At 45.7% G+C, this 17,438-nt stretch overlaps 1 protein-coding gene across 2 annotated transcripts; it reads right to left on the reverse strand.

Annotated features, from left to right (window-relative positions):
* Positions 1–361: 361 nt before the first annotated feature.
* On the reverse strand, positions 362–11,512 carry LMO2 (LIM domain only 2). Of its 2 annotated transcripts, none has more exons than XM_023509168.1 (4): positions 11,379–11,512; positions 10,909–11,134; positions 6,449–6,664; positions 362–1,356 (listed from the first exon to the last, which is right to left on the reverse strand). In XM_023509168.1, the coding sequence occupies exons 2-4, from the start codon at positions 10,947–10,949 to the stop codon at positions 1,137–1,139; spliced, it is 477 nt and encodes a 158-aa protein (XP_023364936.1). In that variant the 5' UTR covers positions 10,950–11,134; positions 11,379–11,512; the 3' UTR covers positions 362–1,136. The 2 variants fall into 2 exon arrangements, with proteins under 2 accessions (XP_023364936.1, XP_012656656.1); XM_012801202.2 differs by having other exon boundaries at positions 11,261–11,438.
* Between the last annotated feature and the right edge of the window lie 5,926 nt (positions 11,513–17,438).

Raw genomic sequence — 17,438 nt, forward strand, 5'->3', positions numbered from 1 at the left:
TAGGTAATTACCTTTTCTCCCAAAGGGAATCTGTTTTATGTATTTGTGTCCTTTCTAGGTTACAAGTTTCCCAAAGGCAATGATCTTGCCTTCCACTCATTCTATACAATGCTGAAGTGAAATGCACATTTTACAATAACAATTTAATTATTCTACATCCCTCTGAGCTACAAGATGACCTGTTATATAATTGCCTGGAATGTAGAAATGTGCCTGCCTCACATAAACCCTTGCAATAAATGAAGTTCTGATTTGACCTAAAAGTAAATTGCTGGTTTACTTCTCCTATACCATAGAAAAAGCAGACGATTTTCCTGCTATCCCAATGGTTAAGTCACAATCAAATGAACCACACTCCATCTCAGTCTGTCATTTTTATTAAGTCTGCAGAGTCATTTCTTTTTACTACACACCACAAATCTTTTGATATACTCTAAGATAATAAAATAGTTGAACGACTTTTTTTTTTAAGATTTATATTTGTATAGAAACACTCTGTGGAATGCCTCACCTCAAAATGAAGGTGTCTAAAAACAGTGATTCATCAGCATTGCTTTAAATAACTGTTTGGTTCAAAGTTGTGGTTTCCATTCTCAAGTGAAATGTGTCTCCATGCAGTTTTCCGAGGGTCCAAAGCTTATGGCCTTGGGAAGGTGGCCAAGATAAAAAGAGCGACTATTCTCCTCTCTGTCCTGCCCTTGTATGGAGTACAGCAAGTGTAACAGGGTTGGTACAGAAGCCAGGAAGAAAAGAAATCAATTGCACATCTCTAGTTGGCAAGTGTCAAAGCTCTTAACAAGTCTTTATACAACTCCCTATCTGGAGAGGTGAAATTCCATCATAAAAGCACAACGAGTGCTTGCCCCTAAATGGTCCTTTCTTCTGCTAATGGTGTCAGTTACTGAGAATAGTCTGTGACCATAAATTCTCCCTATGTTCTGGTCATTTTATCCCCTTGAAGTCTTGGCCCTCGCATTAGTTCACTTGAATGCTATGTCTTAGTGTCCAATATGGGTCTACTATCCCCTAAAAAGAGCTTCACCCCTCCCTCAAACTCCCAAAGTGCCTACGAGTGAAGACCCGACGGAGACGGTGTCTTCAGTGAACACCGGAAGCGTGTCCAGGTGCTCACTGGCCTAGATCATCCCATTGATCTTAGTCCACTCGTAGATGTCTTGTTCGCACACTATGTCAGAGTTGATGAGGAGGTACCTGTCACCCACACAGAAATGCTTCTGACAGGCGGCACACTTGAAACATTCCAAGTGATACACTTTGTCTTTCACCCGCATCGTCATCTCATAGGCACGGATCCGCTTGTCACAGGATGCGCAGAGACCATCTTGGCCAAAAAGCCTGCAGCAAAAAGAAACAAAAGCCTTAAGAAGACAGTGAGTGGCGGGGACAATCCTGGAAGACAGGGTTTGGGGACCAGTTCTAGAAAGGAGGCTGAACGTCCAGGAAGCCAGGAAGGGTCATTACCTAGAGGGACTGCAACTTGTCCTCCCCCAGCAGGCAGAGTGCTGGCAGGAAGCTGGCATTTGGGTGCAGCGTAACTCCTCCCTATCCTGAGCCCTCTCCCTGCCTCCAGCAACCACTCCCCATTCCCCTAGGCTGCCCAGGCCCTGCTTCTGTGGATGACACTCTCAGCTGAAATGATCTGTGATAAAGGCTCAGGCAAGTATTCCAAGAGGAGTTGGAGAAATGCAATGAGATGTTCATCCTTTTGAGAGTCCCAAACTGCCCTGTTAACAACCACTGATAACAGCCACTGATTCTACCCATGGGGGAGGGCAGGCCTTGAATACCTCCAATAAGCTGCAAAGCGCATCTCCACCTGATCATTCCCTGGGGGCCCAGGTGCTGCAGACAGGGAGTTGCACAGAAAACACATGGCACCTCCAGAAATTTAGAGGTCAAATGGCATCTCTCCACAATGAATGGAAGATCTCCACTCATAGTCCTCACTGCCCCACAGCTATAAATCTTTGGGAAAACTTCTCTTCTGACATTTAATCCAAGACCCTCTTAAGCCTCAGTTGATCAGTCACTTACTTCAAGCAGTACTCAGTGTCAAGGGGGGAGATATAACCTGGTAGAGCTCAGTGCAGTCTTCGTACCAAAGACTCAATCTCAAAGTCTTGGTCCTGGGATCAGAAGTATCTGTACTGTCTGAAAACTGGTTAGAAATACAGACTCTCAGCCCTAAGCTGAGACAGTCGGGGGAGAAGCCCAGCAGTCTGCGTATTAATGAGCACTTCCGGGGGACTGGGAGGCAGGTTGAAGTGTTAAGAAATCAGCTGTGAAAGTGGAGTAACACGAGCACTGGAGACAGAAGACACAGCTTCAATGTCCAGGAGGCCGTGAGTACCCGAGTGACCCTGGTGAGACCTTTGGTTTCTCTGAGCTCCATGAATGGCAGCAATCATAGCACTGATCTCACTTGCTGTTAGAAGGACCAAACAGAGCGTGTCAGAGCACCGATGGTCAGGGGCTAAGCCGATGCCAGTTATGTGTTAACACATCTCGAGTGTATTCCCGACTGCCCCAGTCTTACAGGAAGTTTTACACGTGGCTAATAACATAGCATGCTAGCATGTGGTTTCCCATAAATCCTTTAGGACTTGGGGTAAATGCCTGTTCTTATTAGAACTTATTATTATCTTCAGAATGTCAGAGAAATCAATTGGTAATGTTCTGAAAGCTCATAGGAGAGAGAAGGGCAGTAGATGAATTTTGCAATATTTGGGCAAAATTAATGTAATTAAGAAGAGGTGGTCTGTGAGTAGAGAGCTCTTTGTTAGAGCCAGGGACAGCTAATTTCCCTCTGAATCCTGCTTTCCATTTGAAGATCTCTTGAATGTTTTCAAAGCACCGCCTGGGAGCAAACTCATTACTGGGGGAGACGTTTTATCCTAACACAGCAGATGGTGAAGCTGTAGGCAACTGCCACATTGGAGGTCAGAGAGTGGAAAGACAGTTCTGGTTTCCTGACTGTTCAGTAAGTTACATTTGGGCCTGAGCAAGGGTACACGACTGAGAAAACAGTGTGCTTGGACTGAATCCAACTGCCTGGGGTGTGCGATCCTTAAGAAAGAAGGGAGCTTATTAAAGGGAAGTCAGGGGGTAAATTACAATACACGTCAGGCAGCTAATGAAGGGAAGGACAAAAGACCAAATTTAGGAGACAAGTTCAGGTCCCAGCATCACCTCTCACTAGCTAGGTGACTCAAGCACATGACATCCCCTCAGCAGGCTGTAAAGCAAGGGAACTGGAAGAGAAGGCCCCATAAGTCCTCCTGGCTCTGGGATCCTGAGATTCTAATATCTTGGACTTGACACTTAACTTGAGCATTAACGTCTGGCACCAAGAATCGGTGTCTCAGGCTGCATATCCCAGAAGCAGACCCTGAGGCAAAGATTTCTGCGCAAGTGATTTATGAAAGATGAACTCTCAGGAAAAACCTATCAGGAGGCAGGGATGGAAGCCGAGCCCGAGTTGCAACCTCAGGCAAAATCCCTCAGAAGGGAAGAGCTCGGAGTGTAAGTTGCGCCCAGGCTCCAGGAAAGGTTGCAAGGCTTTGGTACTTTCATAGTGTCTGCTACTGGTTAAGGTCCCCTCGTGGGGTGGGGAGGTGTGGTGGGGGCGGGCAGACTTTTGGCTGTAATAGATGCAGGTAGTGGGTGTTGAAAGTAAAACCACTAGAGCAATGATTTTCAACTGGTGTGCGGTGCGCTAGCGTGTCCTGAAAATTTTAAAAGCTCACTAATTATTCTTTAAAGAAGTTCAAAGCACGGTAAATATTATTTTTATTCTTTTTTTTCTGATCAAATAGTTTAAATGTGTTGCTGAAGTTTACCTGTAAGTTCAAGTGTGCCATGTGATAAAAAAGTTTAGGAAACACTGCGCTGTAAGGGGGGGGGGCGCCCCCACAAAGCACACAAAATTGGTAAAGGGGAACTCTGGAAGGCCAAGGCCAGTGGATTTCTTGAGCTCATGAATTTTCTAAAAATAGCCAAGGGTTGAGGTGAGTGCTTGTAGTCTCAGCTACTCGGAAGGCTGAGGCAAGAAGATCGGTTGAGCCAAGGAGTTTGAGGTTGCTGTGAGCTGTGACACCACAGCATGCTACCCAGGGTGACAAACTGAGACTCTGTCTCAAAAAAGAAAAAATTTGTAGAGGGGGATCAAAGAGTATCTGGGCCATGTGCAGACATTAACAGCTGCTGTTGATTCCAAATAAAACAGTCCAGAATTCCCTTCTGCCTGAGGTTGCAACTGGGGCTTGGCTTCTATCCCTGCCTCCTTATAGGTTTTTCCTGAGAGTTCATTCTTCATAATTCACTTGCACATAAATCCTTGCCGCAACAGTGGCAGGGGTTCTGCATGGGGGTCTCATGAATATTTGAGGCTCAGTGTCTGAGAAGGACTTTAACAGGCAAGTTAGCCACTGGGAATCCTATGGGAATAAGTTATCCCAGGGAGCAAGAAGGCCTGAACCTGATTAGAGGGCTCAATTAGTTAAATGACACCCCCAGATATGCTAAGAATGCAAGTAAACAAGTCCATGGCTAGGGGACCATCCCCCAAAGCAAAAACAATTTTTCTCCTCTGTCAAGACGCGTCTGGCCATAAGCTTTCTGCGACCCATTTTAATAACAATAATATAAATATTAAAGGATAGCTGGAACCGCCTGCACTAACACAGTTAATTAACATGTTGCCTAGGAATGTGGCAGGGAGAAGAATTATTTCATGTCACCAAGACACAAGTTAATTAACATTGGGCTTTCCCAGACTAGGGTTTTTTTTTTTTCCTCTCCTTTTTGAAAATGGAAAAGATTAATAAGCCCAGGCAGCACTGGTTTTATTCTAGAATGTTATATAAAACGGTAGAGAAAGAGAGAAGCCCAGGCTCTTTTGACCTTACTCTATCCGCACTTCATTTAATAAGATTCAAATGATTTGACAGGGATGTAGTTTGGAGCCCAGTGGGAATCATTTACCCGGCTGCTTTCCGACTGACATGGCAAAGTGGGAACGAGCAAAACCAGGTCTGTATTTATCCCAGTTCTATTTTCTTGTGACTTACAAAGAAAATTGAAAAAATCATAAGCATGATCACTGAAAAAACCCTACTTATTTTCTTGCAACCAACAAACATGCCAAGTCTTTATCAGGGAATTGAGGAAGGGAAACAAGTTTATTTATCGGTCTTTGAGTAAACAGATTAAGCTTCCTTCACTGTGAAATTAGCTAAAGATTTTTTTTTTTAAATGTAAAATGCTCTGAGGGCAAATTTGGGAGGGAGAGCTGGCCCAGCAGTCAAGGGTACCCAAGTCTAAACAAGCTTCCCTGGGCTGGATGGTCCTAATGTATGAAGGCCTCATGCTTCACAGACCCTTGGCCACAGGAAGGCAGTGAAAAACTGACAGCTACACAGTTGAGCAGATCTGACAGTAGAGGGCAGGGAGAGTTACCTCTGCAACCGCTAATATGCAACTAGAAATGCTAGAACATTCCAGGCAAAGGTACGTGTCGAGCACTGGAATATTCAGATGGCCAGTAGTCTGACTTGGAGCACAGGAGATGTCCTCAGCTCCTGTTTCACCTGGCATCATCAAGTTCCTATTGCATCCTTCCATTCTTCCAACTATCTCCCTGTTCATTAGCTTGGAAAATACTTAATGATTATGCCAGAAGGGTAAGTTATAAGAGCAACTAACAACTATTTGCTACTCATGTGCCAAGCCAAGTTCTTGACTTGTATTATTCCCTCTAATACTCACCACTTCCTTGAAGGAGGTACTATTATTATCCCCATTTTACAGATGAGGCTTAGGGAGGTTAAGTAACTTGCCCAAGGTCACAGAGCTAGAAAGCAATGGTGTTGGAAATCAAACCTACGACTGACTCAGAAGCCTTTGACCTTATGTCCTTCAGACCTTCCTCCTAGGAGACTTAATGCAAGAACATGCTGTTTTTACATTTCATATCACAGAACACTAGAGTCATACAAAAAATATTCACAACCTATATCTATGTTTTGAAGTGTTTGAACAAGCTCCTAAGAACCCACACCCCAAACTTATAAATTAAGACATCTCCAGTTCCTATGACCCACTGTGTGTCCTCCTCCACCCTACCCCGGGTCTGCCCTACCCCCAGAAGGAACCACTCTCCTGAATTTTGTGTTTTTCATTCTCTTGCCTTTAAAAACATTAGCATTTTACCCCATAGGAACACATCCCTAAGAAGGTGCTTCTACAGCGGGAAGAAAGGGCAACTTGTTCTCCGCATAGGGAGCTGAGAAGCAGCCTACACGACCCAACCTCTCTGGGCAAGTGGTGTCCAAGCCCCAAGCAGCAGTGGGGGGTGATATACACAGGTGTAGACGTCCATGGACCCCCCAACCTCCCTCCCGAGAGCCCAGGGTGGGGGGGAAGATACCTGAGATAGTCTCTCCGGCACAGCTTCCGGCCTAGCTTGTAGTAGAGGCGCCGGCCCACCTCACCCAGCCGGCACCCACAGAGGTCACAGCTGAGACAGTCCTCATGCCAGTACTGGTCGATGGCCTTCAGGAAATATCGGTCCCCAATGTTCTGCTGGCAGCCTCCACATGTCAGCAGGGATGGGGGGATCTGCAGCACCTCATCCACGGGTTCCCTAGAGACATGGCCAAACATTAGGGATAACCTCCCAGGCTGAGACTAGTAATGGGGGTTGGGGATCACTCTGGGCCAGACAGGGAGTGTCACTTGACTGGCTTTTGGTGATCTAAGAAGAAGGAATGGAATGACACATCTCTTGGCCAGATTACAGACAGCCCCAGCTAAGCTTGGGTTAAGACTTCACACCCTAGGTTCTCTAAGAAGTTAAGGCAGGGCACCAAGAGGCATCAAAAGCCGCTGAAGGTGGCGGAGAAGCCCCACCCATGCCCAGCACTGCCTGGCCCCTCTGTTCTCTGTTCTGCTTTCCCCCACTCTCTCCTGTGACTCTCCTCCTCCATCTTCACAGCTCTCCCTCTTTTTCTTCCTCCTATACCAAGCACCCAGAGCTCTGCCTAACCTCAGGGCAGGCACTCAGGACTAAGAGGGTACTAACAGTCTGCAAATTCCCTGTCCACTCTATGTGCCATTCTCCTCCAGCCCTTCCCAAATGTACAACAGCAGAGGTGAAGAAGAAAGAATACGAACAAAAATTATCTTAGGTTGCTTTCGCTTTCCAAAAGAAAAATCCCATCAGGATATCATAGGAATTCTCCCTATTTGTTTTAAAAGAAATCCCACATTCTATCCTTACTACTGAATGAATCCTTGAAGAAAAACCCTAGGTTTAAGGCCACTGTCAAACTTACAAAGGACATCACACAGACTTTTCTTTCCTCACCTGAAAAAAAAATTTGTTTTTGAGACAGAGTGTCACTATGTCACCCTTGGTACAGTGCCACTATGTCACCCTTGGTAGAGTGCCATAGCATCACAGCTCATAGCAACCTCAAACTCTTGGGCTTAAGCAACTATCTTGCCTCAGCCTTCCAAATAGCTGAGACTACAGGAGCCCGCCACAATGCCTGGCTATTTTTTGGTTGCAGTTGTCATTGTTGTTTAGCAGGTCTGGGCCAGGCTTGAACTCACCAGCCTCAGAGTATGTGGCCAGTACCCTACTCACTGAGCTACTGGTGCCGAGCCATCCTCACCTGAAAATTTTTATAACAGCAAAACTGACGTGGATTTAGGGGAAAAATGAGGAGAGGGCAATGCTTATTTTATAGAGAATGAAAGGAAACTAAATAGATGCTGAAATCTCAATCCAGGCAATTAGTTAATGGTGCACCTGTGATATGTGTTCTTTCATTAAAAAGCCAAGCACAGTGTCTCCTGTTCACTTTGCTTCACGGAAACCTCAACGCTTCTGTTTTACATTTTAAAATAAATAATTTTGCCAAAGGACAATAAGGGGAGTGGAGGGAACGGTTCTAGCACCACATGGGACACGGGAAAAACCTGATAGTTGTTGATATGTAATAATTAACAAGTGCTCTCTGGAATCCTGCTTAAACACAAATCTGTTTTTTAAAAATCTACTGCTGCAGAAAATGGACCTTCTTCCAACTGTGAAATTCCCAAAGGGACTTTCCTCCTGGGTACCTTCGAGGTATAAATCTGTGTCTCCTATTTCTAGGTAGCACTAACTTACCAGGTGACCTTGTGTCCTAATTGGCCTGTGCTCACAGAGCTTAGCACCCATTATCCTTAGGGACAAGAAGATCAGGTGATCCCTGTTTATAGTACTCTGACAACTCCAGGTGACTCCGTCAGGTAAAGTATGACATATTCCCAGCAAATATTCATTCACATAGGGATACTGAAACCAAGCCCTTGTTTTGTAGATAGAGTGTAAGAATGCTTCATGAGATTTCATCTTTAGAACAAGGAAATGTGAAGCTCAGGCCAGTTTCTTTGAAAAACAACATCAAGACCACAGTTTTAAGAATTCACTGAAGCCTAACTTGCTTTCCTTTGTTTCTACAGATTGTGCGTAAACTTCCATTCTCCCTTCTAATAACTAATGTCCTGGCCTCAACACATGCATCAACTCAATCACATCTCTTCTCCTTCCCTGGCTCTCCCATCTTACTTTCAAAAAACCTCATGGCACCTCAAGCACACTGGATGCTCTGATGCTGACACTGCCAACCAACTGTGAAAGAGAATTTGCACATAGCTGGTACAAAACTGCCTGGAATTAAAATAAAGCGCTCTGGTTACTTACAGGGAGGCAGCAGGGGCCACCAACTGCATGGTGAGGAAATCTCTATGTTTGTGAATTCTGGCCGTTTTTCTGCCTGAATGTTTCATTTTGTATGCCTGGGCAAGTCTCTGTGCAATTTGGAGACACTGTCATGACCCAAGTTAGCTTTGAGTAAGTACATGAAGAAGCAGCTAGCTGGATAGTGGGCTACAGCAGGAATGTAAAGGAAAAGAGCCATGGTGATGGCCTGAGATGAGATAGAGAAAGAAAGGATAAGATACTGGCAACTCCATTTAGCTCCCTAGAATTAGTGATACCATCACATTATCTTTGGTGGGCAATCCAAGACAATAACTAAACAGAATTAGTATTTTCTATTCTCCCGGAGTCTGTCCTGAATATTATGTCTGAGTATCACTTTAGCTTGGATTTCTGGGATAATTTCTCAACAGTTTCCCAGAAGGGGGGGGGGACATATGTGCTGTGGCCAATTCTCAACTAGCTCCTTCATCTTTGATTAGACTGGGCAACAGGGAAGGATGATGTAGGTGAGCCTCCATCGGTAGAGGCCTGCTGTGTTTCCATTTTCTAACCTTGGCAAAAAAGCAAACTTTGAAAAGAGCAAACTTCCTTCAGGGAACGGAAACCTCCAGATTTATCCTCTACTAAAAGGATGAGTCACTAAATTCTGCTGATCAAAAAGGCATTAGGCACCAATTCATCCAATTCACTCCCATATTGTATTACTAGGATCTTGCCCAGTCTCTGAAACTCAGAGCTGGGTTGTAATTCTAAGTTTATAAAAAGTGAACAAACCACCCTTTAAACCCATTGTTGCCTAGATGTATACTTTTAAAAGAATTGCTATTTTTCTTTGGGGAATTCGTTTAAGCAAGCTGGGCTTTTGTTATGACAAACCTAGCTCCTTATAGAACTGGTGTCTTATCTTTCAAGACTGAACAGTGATGTTTATACTCTCACTGGATGGTGGTACTTCCTGTGTTTTATGAGAAGGTGCTGAGCTTTTATGCCAGTAACTGAGGGCAAAACCCAGGTAAATAAACACCACAGAAAGCTGAAATTGGGGAGGGAGGATACTTCAAGCAGGAAAGCACAATTCTTTTAGAGCAGGAAAAGAAAAAACAAAACAAATGCCTCTTTAAAAGCACAAATGGACAAGCCATTAACCAGCTCCTTTGGTCTTGTGTAACAAATCCCTTCAAAGGATTAGATGAGGACTTCAAAGGAACAAAAATTCTCAAAACCAGACAGCTAATGACTCTTAAAAGGGCATTTGCATTGACAAGAAAATGATATCTTAAACACCCCTGGATCCTCATGTTTACACTAAAGAATGGGTTCGGTGTACAGGTTGGGAATAGAACATTCCCTAACAGTATGAGACTGAGAAAACAGATGCGGCAAGTGCTCACTACAGCTTTGATTCCCTGACCCCCAAACCCTCTTGAGACTATGACAAAAACTATGGCATTGCTCCTCAGAAAAATTCACCTATACACAATAGTGCACTAACTTTTGAGGCTCACAGGCCCTCATCAGTGGACCACGGGGAGCGGGTACATGTGTACGGATTTAGCTGCTCCAGAAAGCTCCGGAGACCAGAGAGAGCTCCTAGGTGAACTGGTCGGACCTCTCACCAGCTAATTACCCTCGCAGCTGGCAGCCGCTCCATCTGCGGACCGAGAAGGGGGCCATTGAGGTCCCCCAAAGGCCTCCACTTGGAATGTTCCCCTTTCCAAGACCAAATGGACAAAGAGAAAGAGGGTCGACTCAAACCCAGAACGCTCTCTATACTGCACCTGCGCGCCTCCACGTTCCCTCTGTGCCTGCTCCAGTGCAAACTTTCCGGCCCGCGGCGGCTTTAGGGAGAGTCCCAGCTAGCGTGGAGGGGCCCGTAGAGGCTCCCTAACCGACCGATCCCCTCTTTCGGCCGCCCGCCGCCCAAGTCCCTCTCGCCCCGAGTCACCCGCGAGGATAGGGGAGCCCCTTGCAAAGCAGAGGGGGCCAAGGGCACGCCGCAGGCGCGCACCTAAAGCCCCCTCTGAGGCCGCCCGCGCAACCCCTCCTCACCCCGCCGCTCCAGGGCGCGAGGCCGTGGACATCATGGGTGGCAGGGGTAGGAGCGCCACACTTACTCAGACGGGTCCAGGCTTTTCCTTTCGATGGCCGAGGACATTGGGGAGGGAGGCGGCGTGCCGGGCGGTGGGGCCGCTCCCTTTGTGGCGCGGGGCTGGCTGGCTGCCGGGACTCGGACCCCCTCGGGTGCTCGGGCGCCGCCGCCGCCGCTCCTGCGCCTCCGCTTGTTTCGGCGCTCCGGCGGCGAGCTCGCCCCTCCGCGCTCAAGGACAGTCACCGCGCTCCCTTCAAACGCCAAAGAGAGAGAGCGAATCACCGGGCTGCGGGGGCGCCGCGGCCGAAGCAGGGGCCGGGGCGCGCAGCCTGGCCCCGGGCGGCTGCAGCAGCTACTGCTGCTGCTCAGGACTTAACCTTCCATCCCGGTCCCGCCGCCGCCACCGCCGCTGCCGCCGCCCGGTCCCGATCGCGCGCTGTCGCCGGCTCCGCGCCGCCCACGGGGATGGTGCGCGCCCGCCCGAACCCCTCGCACCTTCAGCCGGGGTCGTGGCGCGCAGCTCGCCGCCGAGGGCAGAGGGGGCGGCGGCCGGGGGGTGGGGAACCCGTGCGTCTCTCCCCGGGCTTCCTCCTCTCTCGGGAAGGTCTATTTTCGCTCAGCTTCCCTCTGTCTCTGGTTTCATTTCCTTTTTCCTGATCGCGATTCAAATACAATAGAAGGAAATCACATTTAAAGAGACAGCTGCCCAGTCCCCCCTCCCCTTTTTTCCCTTTTTTTTTTTTAAACGGGGCTCTTGGGTATTAGCAATACAAACAGTAGCATCAGGACTGACTTGGCTTCTTAAAGGGACCAGCATCGGGGACAAGAGAGAGTCGCTCAGTGGACACCTCTCCATGGCGAAGACGCTGGGCAGTCGCTAAATCATTTTTTAGGGCTTCCAACCTTCTGTCTTTTCCTTTGGGTTTAACTAAGGCTGAAAGTAACCAATAGGCAGCTCTTGCAAGCAAGAAAAGAATGTGAAATAAACGTACAGAAATACAAGTGTTCCGAGTGGCTTTCGTGCTCGCCCCGGGTTCGAGGTCCCAGGTCCACGGATGCGGAGCGCTGGGACGCCCAGGATTGCGCGACTTTGCTGGCTGCGGGCTTGGGATTGCGGCTGCGCTCCAGAGAGGCAGTGGAGCTGCGCAAGCTGGGACCACACGGCTGTACCCTGAGTAGTGCCGGGGCAGCTAATCTCGAGGGAGGAAGGCTGGGCGAGACCACCCTGGTCCTGGTCTCCTCTCCATCTGCTGACGGGAGACTTCCCTCCCTCACTACCTTTCAGAAAGCTCACTCCAACAGTTAAACTGCCCACCTCACCCCCCAGTCTCCTGTAAAATGCTAGTAATACCTCGACCAGAGAAAGTGCTTTTCCAATAATCAAGAACTGTATCTGGGAGATTATTTTGGCCTGGGTCAGGCAAAGAGGAAGAAGGCTGACTTGGTTTGGGGGTTCAAGTGTCCCCTCCAACCTTGTTCTAGGAAGAGGGAGACATTCAGAAGGGGAGAGGAGGGGGCTAGTAATCTGCCCTTCCACAGAGAAAAACTGATTCCCTCGGACCTCAGAGTTTCTTGAAAATGTCTGCATTTAGAAAGTGTTATTAAGGCCTGTTTGTGCATGATGCCAGTCATAAGGCTTGCAAAGAGGAAACCACCAAGTCCTTTCAGAATCCAGCCTTATATGAACAGTCTAGATCAGAGACATAAGCACTGTGTTCCCATTTCGAAGATGACATTGATGGGCCTGGCTGAGCTCACCCTGAAAGGTAGTGGTTGAAGTTAGAAGTGAATCCTTAGACGCTTGTTTTCCCTGCTCAGAGCCAAATCTTCATTGACTTATTACAAGTATAGCCAGGATTTGCTATTGTCTGCATGCCCTTGTCTCATTGTCTCGTCCGTGTGTGGTGTGTGTGTGTGTGTGTGTGCTGTGTGTGTCAAGGGAAGCTTTAACAGCAGCCTTAGGTCGAAGCTGGGACTTCAGCATATAAAATGTTTTTCCTGATCAGATCCTTGCTTTTAGTTAAAAAAAGAAAAAGCCCTAGAATTTTTAGGCAAGTCTAAATTATATGATAAATATGTAACGAGGACCTCTCTACTTTCATTTCTTTCTTTCTTTCTTTCTTTTTTTTTTTTTTTTTTTGAGACAGGAGCTTCAAGGTGTCCCCCTGGGTAGAGTGCCATGGCATTTCAGCTCACAGCAACCTCCAACTCCTGGGCTCAAGCGAGTCTCCTGCCTCTGCCTCCCAAGTAGCTGGGACCACAGGCACCCGCCACAACGCCCGGCTATATTTTGGTTGCAGGCTATTTTTTGGTTGAAGCCATCATTGCTGTTTTGGCCGGCCCAGGCTGGATTTGAACCCGCCACCTCGGATGTACATGGCTGGCGCCTTAGCCACTTGAGCCACAGGCACCGAGCCTCTACTTTCATTTCTATCAGAGATGAAAAGAAACATACAGGTTGTGATCAACAGTTTACCCGAGCATAACCAGTCCATGAGGTGGTTAAAGGCTGGGACTTTGGGACTTGACTGCCAGATTTGTTTAGGCTCTTACTTGTCAGCTAGCATGGCCTAGGAAAGTACGTCTGAGGAGGCAGTATTGGGTAGTGGCTCCAGAGTCAGACTGTCTGTATTCTAACTCCCTTTAACACCGCTGTGAACCTGGCTGAACAGCAGGAATTTAACTCCCAGTATCCTCAATCTGTAAAATGGAGATGACAGGACTTAACTGCTAGGTTTTTGTGAGGATTATGTGAGCTAATGAATGCAAAGTGTGACACATAGATTTGTAACTGGGGCTAGTAATAGATAAGAGATTGATTGTGCAGAAAGAGCCTGGCATATAGTAAGCGCTTATAAGTGGTTAACTATTCATGTTATGCAAAAGGACATCAAGATAATTTTAAAAGAGCTTGGAATTTAAAGTTGAAATGAGAGTTTTAAAATAATAATTTCCCATTCAAATTAAAAATCTACTTCCTGTTTTTCACAAAGCAAACAGACTTTTGCTAGGGTCCTCACTCCATTCTGGTCCTAAAAATAACCTATAAGCATTTTCCATTTTAATTTTCTTTATCTTGGTGACTAGGTGATAATGTTTGTATTTGCTTGTTTTTGTTTAATCTGATAAATTACTACCTTTCTTGCTACAGTTGGAATGGGGCTCCAGACAGTTGTTAAAATAAATATATCCTTGGGTTCCAAGAGGTAACCTCAGAACAGCCAAATTTGGGCATAAAATTTCCTTTTAATAATATGCTTCTACTTTGACCTGTGTGTAAAGAAAAAGAGATTACTGCATATGACTTTGGGTCAGTTTCTTATCTTTCACAACTCTTTGGGGAGAACTTCCTTAGAGAAGGTGAATATTTGAAATGGTATCTTAAGATTTCAATTTCACACACAGTGGTTGTAAGAAATAACTGCCTACCGGTGGGATTTCATTCCTATTCAATGGACAATTAAATCGCTCAAATTTAAGTTTAACATTTAGAAACAAGTCTCAAAATGTGTTTTTATTATGAATAATTTTAAAGCAATCATGACCTCCCTGTATCCTCCCAGAGCAACCAGTATATATGCCTTATGCAGAAGGGGCTACGGAGCTACAAGGTGATTTGAACATATAAAATGGTTCTTAAGAATTGAGGAAATGTGTACTTGATCCTTGCCCAATGGGACTGAAATTTAATTCCTTCTCCCTCTCCCCTGACTTTTTGCAAATCTTAAATACTCTAAAATTCAAAAAAATTTTAAGTTTTCCCTCCTGAATGTCAGAAGTAAGAATCAACCTGCACAATGAACCTGAACTCAGATGAGTCATTTTTTCCCTACGGGCATTTTTCTATTCTTTTTGCTTATTATGTTTGCAATTGTTTTCTAGGGAAGAGCAGTTTCAAGTGAAGAAAGCTACATTCTTTTGCTAAAATGAACTTCCATAGAAATGAAAATGCAAATATTATTGAGAAAATGCCAACAGTGACAGTTTACTCCTCTCTTTTTAACCATTAGAAGCCTAGTTGTGGCTCAGAGCCTATGGCTTGAGTGTCTAAGGCGCCAGCCACGTACACCCAAGGTGGCAGGTTCAAATCCAGCCTGGGCCGCCAAACAACAATGACAGCTGCAACCAAAAAATAGCCAGGCATTGTGGAGGGCGCCAGTGGTCCCAGCTACTTGGGAGGCTGAGGCAGGAGACTCGCTTGAGCCCAGGAGTTGGAGGTTGCAGTGAGCTGAGATGCCACAGCACTCTACCCAGGGGGACAGCTTGAGGCTCTGTCTCAAAAAAAGAAAAAAAAGAAGAAGCCTAGTTGCAGCATAGGCCCTGCTCTTTGTGACATTTACATATAGGAAAATAAAGATCTACCTTAATACAACTTCAGCTTCCATACACAATTTTTTAAACTGTTCAACTGCTATAGTCATCTGCTTCTTAAACTCATTGCAGAACATTTCAGGGCCAGCTAATGGATACGTTTTAGTGATAAATAACTCAGGTTTTCTATACAGTAGCCCAAAATCAATTTAAAAAGCCATATCAAAAATAAGTCTTAGAAGAATGAGCATAGGAGTCAGAGAGATGTACCCCAACTGTTTGCTAGCTGTGTGATTTACAGAAAGTTACTTCACCTCTCTGAATCTCGGTTCCTATATCTGTCAAATGGAAGACAGAGGTAATAGCAGTATTCAGCAGGGTCAGGACCAAGGTGAGGCCATCGGGGTGCCTGCTCTCCTCATGGGAGTTTTCAGAGGCTTCAATAGGATGATATGCATAAAAATGCTTTGCGTAATGACGATGCCTAGTAAATGCTCAGAAAGGACAGTGGTGGCTGTTACCTCATCTTTCAGAAGTAATCACCACTGTCAGGAAGCAGCAATCTCCTAACCAATCAGGACATCTGCCAAAGAATGCTGAGACTAGGGTGCTATAGAAAGTGATGAAGTTCACCTAAGGCATCAGCAAGCCTCAGGCTTGGGGAGCCCCCCCCAGCCCTCTCCCACCCCCTTTTTCAGCTAGCAGTGCCAGACTGTGCCTCTTAGGGTGCCGGGGAAGCTGCTAACAGCTCTGTTGCTTATCTGCCACATTGCCTGTTGGAGCCATCTGATTTCCCCCATTCCAGCAACTTCCAAACCACTGTTGACAAGAAAAGAAGTAAAGCAAAGTGCCGAAGGAGCTATCCCCAAAGGTCACAATTCCACAGCAAGTTCTCAGCAGAGTTAAGTTCACAGCCTGTCCTAATGGAAGTGGCCTGAGAAATGGAATTCCCTAGCTTGCTCCTAGGAGCAGTAGGGGTCTGAAAGTGCCTCCCTTGCAGGTTTCACCCACCCCTGCTCCCACCTTAGAGGTTCAGCATTTATTGACCAACTTCTCTGCATTTTAGCTTCCTCATCCATAGTCAGAACATTAAGAGTACCTATCTCATAGAGCTGTTGTAGGATTCTATGAAATAGAGCATATAAGGCTCTTGGAGAGGAAACTATAGTCAAGTTCTATGAAAAATTTTGCTTGTACCTACATATAAAGAGATTCCGATTTTAATATTTTGAACACCCATTGAAGATCCAAACCCCTTGATGGACAAGGCAAATCAGATGACAGAGTCAACACATCCTTCTTTCACCTTGGGCACCATCAAACCTTCCCCCACCTTCATTCTGGACCCTGGACTGACTTACTGCTTTAAGTTCAAGGAAGAAATCAGAGCTTTGCCCTGAAGATTTCTCTGTCCCTCGAAGCTCATGGTGTGCTCCCTCCCTGAGTTCTCACAGCTACTGGAGCTAGGGCCTGGTTAGTCTATTAGACTCTGTTTTGTAGTGCAATAATTTCAAGTTTTGTGCAAAAGAGGCATCATGCTTTAAGTTCTTGGGGAAGAGAAACCATGATTTTCATCTTTGCTAGCTCCCAGGATGCTGATATAAATTTGGAGATACTTAATAATTCCTTTTGAATTGAAGTCTTCAAATATCACATCCATGTTAGGCATATTCACAAAGGCCTGAGGGTCTTTACATTGATACATTCTGGAGCTCCCCAGAATCAGTATTGAAGGTAGCCCATGGATTGGTAGTCAGTCACAGACCTCTTAAAAACCTGGCAAGGAAAACTCTAAAATCCTTAGAAGGTAGGGGAAAAGCTTCATGATATTCAATTTAGCAATGATTTCTTGGCTATGTACTAAAGGCACAGGTGACAAGATTAAAGATAGATAAATTAGACTATATCAAAATTTAAAACGGGTATGCTTCAAAGGATAATATCAGCAGAGTGAAAAGGCAACCCAGAGAATATGTTACAAATCACACATCTGATAGAAGATTAAGATCCAACACATATAATGAACTCCTACCACCCAACAGCAACAAAAAGTATGTGAACAGTCATTTCTCCAAAGAAGACATACAAGTGACCTGTGAGCACAGGAAAGATGTTCAATGTCACTCATCATTAGTGATCAAAATCACTAATCACTTCACACCTATTGGGATGACTATTATAGGAGAAAAAAAGAAAATAACAAGTGTTGGTGAGGATCTGGAGAAACTGGAACACTTGTGCATG

This window comes from Otolemur garnettii, unplaced genomic scaffold (assembly GCF_000181295.1).
Source record: "Otolemur garnettii isolate 467f Iridium unplaced genomic scaffold, OtoGar3 scaffold00001, whole genome shotgun sequence".
In the NCBI taxonomy this organism is placed as follows: domain Eukaryota; kingdom Metazoa; phylum Chordata; class Mammalia; order Primates; family Galagidae; genus Otolemur; species Otolemur garnettii.